At 41.1% G+C, this 5,580-nt stretch overlaps 1 protein-coding gene across 1 annotated transcript in view; it reads right to left on the bottom strand.

The window, feature by feature from the left end:
- The window catches only part of LDLRAD3 (low density lipoprotein receptor class A domain containing 3), a gene marked incomplete at its 5' end in the record, with an annotated part of 141,197 nt that extends 138,122 nt beyond the window's left edge, over window positions 1-3,075 (bottom strand). Inside the window, one exon of the mRNA XM_008588419.1 lies at window positions 2,950-3,075. Within this exon, the coding sequence (XP_008586641.1) occupies window positions 2,950-3,075 (126 nt within the window). The remainder of the gene's footprint in view (window positions 1-2,949) is intronic.
- Between the last annotated feature and the right edge of the window lie 2,505 nt (window positions 3,076-5,580).

Below are 5,580 nucleotides of genomic sequence, written 5' to 3'. Positions count from 1 at the left end.
TAGTGGTGAGAGTGGGCACATAGTGGTGAGAGTGGGCATCTAGTTCCTGTTCTAAAAGGAAAAGCTGAAAGCTTTCCCCGTTCAGGATGATATTGCCAGTCGGTTTATCATTTATGGACTTAATTATGTTAAGGTACTTTCCATCTATTCCTAACTTGCAGAGAGTCTTGATCATGAACGAGTGTTACTTGCTTTTTTAGAATCTATAGAGATGATCATATAGTCCTTGTGTTTGATTTTATTGATATGGTGTATCATATTTATTGACTTGCATATGTTGAACTAACCTTATATCCCTGGGATGAATCCCACTTGATCGTGGTGTATAATTTTGTGTATGTGTTGCTATATTCTATTAGCTAGTACTTTATTGAGGTTTTCTGCATCTATATTCATCAAGGACATCGGCCTGTAGTTTTCTTTTTTAGTTGTACCTTTACCTGGTTTTGGTATCAGGGTGATGTTTGCTCCATAGAATTTGGTAGAATTGTAGAGTTTGGTAGAATTCTGCTGTGAATCCATCTGGTCCTGGGATATTCTTTGTTGTGAACCTTCTGATAATAGCTTCAATCACTTTTATTGTTATTGGTCTGTTCAGACTTTCTGTATCTTTCTGGCACAGTTTTGGTAGCTTGTGCGTATCCAGAAATTTATCCATTTCCTCAATATTTTCAAATCTGTTGGCATATAGTTGTTTATAGTAGTCTCTAATGATTCCTTGTATTTCAGAGATATCAGTTGTAATATCACCTTTTCATTTCTAATTTTGTTATTTGGGTCTTCTCTCTTCTTGTTCTAGTTAGCCATGCTAATGGTTTGTCAATTTTGTCTATCTTTTAAAAAACCACCTTTTGATTCATTGATCTTTTGTATCATTTTTTGGGTTTCAATTTCATTAAGTTCTGCTCTGATCTTAATGATTTCTTTCCATCTGCTAACTTTGGGTTTGGATTGTTCTTGTTTTTCTAGTTCTTTAAGGCAAAGTATTAGGTTGTTCACTTGCCATCTTTCCATTCTTTTGAAGTAAGCATTTAATAATGATAAATTTCTCCCTTAGTACTGCTTTTACAGTATCCCATGGGTTTGGGGATGATGTAGCACTGTTTTCATTAGTTTCAATAAGTTTTTTGATTTCCTGCTTGATTTTGTCTTGGACCCATATGTTGTTAAGTAGAATGTTGTTAAATTTCCATGTGTTTATATAATTTCCAGAATTTCATTTCTTATGTATTTCTAATTTTAATCCTTTGTGGTCTGAAAAAATACATGGCATAATGCCAATAACATGAGAAAATGGTCACAATAAAGAGGACATCCCAATTAAGCATCAGAGGGGTGTGTGTGTGTGTGAGAGTGTGTGTGTGCACAGAGAGAAAGAAAAGGATCGGCACGAAATAGGCTCAACATTAATAGTGTTTCATTCTAATTTATGGGATTATGGGCAGTTTTGTTTTCCTCTTTATACTTTTTTTATATTTTGCAAGTTCTTGACAATAATCAGAAGAAAGAAAGTGATTAAAATATGTAAAATGAGGCAGGATGGGATGAATGGGTGGAGCACAGAGGTTTTTAGGGCAGTAAAACTACTCTGAGTGATATTATAATGGGGATACGTGTCATTATACATTTGTCCAAACCACAGCATGTGCAGCACCAAGAGTGAACCCTGATGCAAACCACAGAATTTGGTTGATAATAACGTTATCAATATAGGTTCATCAACTGTAACAAAGGTACCACGCTGGTCGTGGATGACAATGAGGAGGCTGTGCATGTGTAGGGAGCAGGGGGTATAAGGAAAATCTCTATACCTTCCTCTCAATTTTGCTGTGAACCTAAAATTGCTCTAAAAATTTTGTCTTTAAAAAAGTACATAAGCACAGAAAATAAATGTGCAAATTTGTTCAGAGCTGATGATGGTCTCAAAGGCTCAAGAAGTCTAAACATTCAGGGCAAAAGGAAAGAAGAAGAATAAGTGACAGAGTGAACAGCGGCAGGTACAAGGTGACTTGCTCAGAGAGCTGGGACAGTATCAAGGGCAGGAAGAGACGCTTGAAGGTCACGGAGGCAACTGTGTGGGAAGCCACTGTGGCCACAGGGTTGCTGGAAAGGAAGGGGCTGTGTGTATCCAGGCAAGGGAGTGGTTAAGTCCAACAGAAGGACTGCGAAGAGGCAAAGTGGGGAACAGTGAACATGAGGGTGCGTGTGAGTATGTGCACGCACACTGCTACCGTGGAATATCATAGAGCAGGTAAAACACATCAGGGTGGTCACAGTCAAAAAGGACTTTAACTTTATCTATACTACTGGACTTTTTTTTTCAAGAAAACATTCTTTTATAACATATATAATTAACCTATAAACACTTTTTTTAAAAAAGAACTCAAAGTCAGAAGGAAAGTAAGCAAGCACATAAACACAAGGTGTTGAGTAGGCTCAATCACAAGAGCATTGGAAAGAACCTAGAGATGTGCTCAGCTGTGTACGAGCTGTGTGACTCTGGAGGAGTAATTTACCTCTCTAACATAAAATTCCTTATCTGTTCATTGGGGATAACACACATGCATTTGCAAAGCTAAATCAAAACTGAAAATAAAGTATGCCTTAAGCCCAGTGCACTTGGTAGAGTCCCCCATACATGGTAGCCAAGCACACAAGAAAGAGTGGTACAGAACAGACTCTGGGTAATAGCAGAGAATGCCTGAGCTACTGGGTGTAAGAAACACACAGATGACAGTGGCCAATATATGGACGAGCGTGGCTGGTTGGAAAGGATCGCAGCATTCAAGCACACAAGAAAGAGTGGTACAGAACAGACTCTGGGTAATAGCAGAGAATGCCTGAGCTTCTGGGTGTAAGAAACACACAGATGACAGTGGCCAATATATGGACGAGCGTGGCTGGTTGGAAAGAACAAAGGATCGCAGCATCCGAGTCCTCGGCACTTACTGCAGTTCTCTTCATCACTGCCGTCGGGACAGTCCTCAAACCCATTACACCGGAAGCGACCAATGATGCAGTGGATGCCGCTGGCACAGGGGAAGAATGTCGGGCCACATTTCGATTTAGCCTTGGCTGCGGGAGGCAAAAGACAAACAGCGAGACATCAGGAGGGGACATTCATCTCACCACATGCTCATCCCACTAACTCTGAAGGTGCATGTGAGTCCTTTTAGATTGACCCTGCAGTCCCCAAAGGTTTCTTACTATCACCTCCCACCTCAACTACCCAGCCAGACTGGACACCACATGTAGCATCCTCTAGGAAGGGAGCAGCTAATCCTGCTGCTTCCAAAGTCCCCAAGAGGCCAAACACAGCCCCTGTACCACAGCAAGTGCTCAATCAAAATGTGCTGGACAAAGGAATGAATAGGTGAATGGAGAGTAGAGGGATGATGAAGGGAGCTTGATTCTTAAGGTGCTGAAGAGTCAACCAACCGAAATTAATTCCCTGAATGTCAAAGTAATTGTAGTTGACATTTAGTGGGCACTCACTATCCCAGGCAGTGTGCCAAGTGGTTGGCACGGATTAGCTCGTTTAATCCACCCAGCAGCCACCCTGTGATGGCATGCAGAAAAGAGTTAACATAACAGGCCTGAGACTGCTGTCCTTACAAAGGTCTGCTTGCAAGGTTGGTTGGTTGCTTGGCTGGAGTCTGGGAACTTGGATTTCGGGAAGGTTCCCACCACCCTAACTGATAAGAGTGATTCACTGTGCCTAAACTGTTTACGCAAACGGTACAGTTTGTACTGAACACATGCTTTCCTTTAGGGAATCTGGAATTTTGGCACATGCTACGCAGAGGCCTACATGATCAGCCCCTGAAAACTATGGGCACTGATCTCTAATGAGCTTCCCTGGTAGACAACATCTTACAATAACTCATTGCTAAAGGAATTAAGTGAATCCTTTGTGACTCCAGTGGGAAAGGACTCTTGGAAGCCTGAACCTGGCTTCCTCTGGATTTCACTCCATTCATCTTCTACCTTCATTGTTTTGGTTTATAACCTTTTGCTGTAATAAATCATAGCCGTGACTACAACCATATGCTGAGTTCTGTGAATCCTCCTGGTGAATCACTGAACCTGGGGGTGGTCTTGGGGACCCCTGACACAGATGGGTATGGTGCTTATCACCACTTCATAGATGCACTTTGAGAGGTGAAGTGACTTGCCCAAGGTCACATCACTAGACAATCTAGTGCTGGGTGAGACCCCAGGCAAGTGGACTCCGAAACCATGATCACAACCAACTCAAGAGCACAGCCACTCTGCCAAAGGTTGTCACTTCTTGCAACAGAAGCCAGACTCCTGCTCCAAAGAAATTCTTTTTCCACTCCTGCTGTACAAACAGTTTTAACAGAAACTGCTGTAACTCGGGCTTGATTGAGTATCCTGCTAAACCAAACAGCTCTGTGGGGTAATGTACTTTACAGTTAATGGTGCTGGCTGCTCTGGCTTGCGATTAGGAGGTATAAGACGGGATCTATTGCTACATCCTAGGTAGCAGGCCCTACCTGGCATCTTTCTCATCTCCTGTCTCAGAGGTAGGACCCATGATCCCCCAAGAAGGAAGGGTCATTTCTTTGGGACAAACAGGCAGTAAATTACCTCCATGTACCTGCCATCTGTAACATGCCAACATTGGCAGCAGGTGATTCACAATCAACAGGGTTTTAAGGCCTGGTTCTTTGGGACAAACAGGCAGTAAATTACCTCCATGTACCTGCCATCTGTAACATGCCAACACTGGCAGCAGGTGATTCACAATCAACAGGGTTTTAAGGCCTGGGACGTGCCCAGGTTTTAAAAACCCACTGGGCCTTATTCCACCCTGGAACTTCTGTAATGGTGCTGGTGTGCTTTTCTCAAAGCACAAACTTGGGAGAGTCTTGGGTTCAAATTCTGGCTCTATTTTTAAGGCCTTGGACAAGTTTCTAAATATTGCTAAACCTCAGTTTTTTCATCAGCAAACTGGAAATAACACCTGAGATAATGTACACAAAACGTTTAGTATGGAGCATGGCACACAGTAGGTGCTCGATTAATGGTAATGCTTATGCTATGTTATCATCATCATTACTAGGTTTATAGAATTTTAAAACAGATCCTTGGACTGCTAGAAATTTTTTTCTTATTACAAAAGTTTAAAAAGCTCATTAGGGAAGATTTCTATGAACTGACATAAAGTGATTTCCAGGATATAATGTTAACTAAAAAAAAAGCAAAGTATAAAAGATCATCTGTAGTACTTTGCCCTCTGTAAAGGAAAAGGGGATGTAAGAAAATATACATGTTTTGACTTATCTATGCAAAAGAAATACAGGAAGGATAAACCAGAAACTAAAGAGATTGGTTAACTATGGAGGCAGGAGTGAGGGGAACAGAAAGATGGGGAACTGGGAACAGAACTGGCAAATAACAAGGATGAGAACAGTGTACACTCTCTGAGTATATCTAATTGTACCGATATATTCAATATATCTATCCCTCCCAACATATATTTATATAGATATACTCAGAAGTGTTTATCTTAGAACCATAACAATATTTCACACCCCCCCAAAATAAACAATTAAA

Source organism: Galeopterus variegatus, unplaced genomic scaffold (genome assembly GCF_000696425.1).
Source record: "Galeopterus variegatus unplaced genomic scaffold, G_variegatus-3.0.2 Scaffold4813, whole genome shotgun sequence".
Taxonomy (NCBI): Eukaryota; Metazoa; Chordata; class Mammalia; order Dermoptera; family Cynocephalidae; genus Galeopterus; species Galeopterus variegatus.
This window is presented reverse-complemented; position numbering and strand designations above follow the sequence as displayed.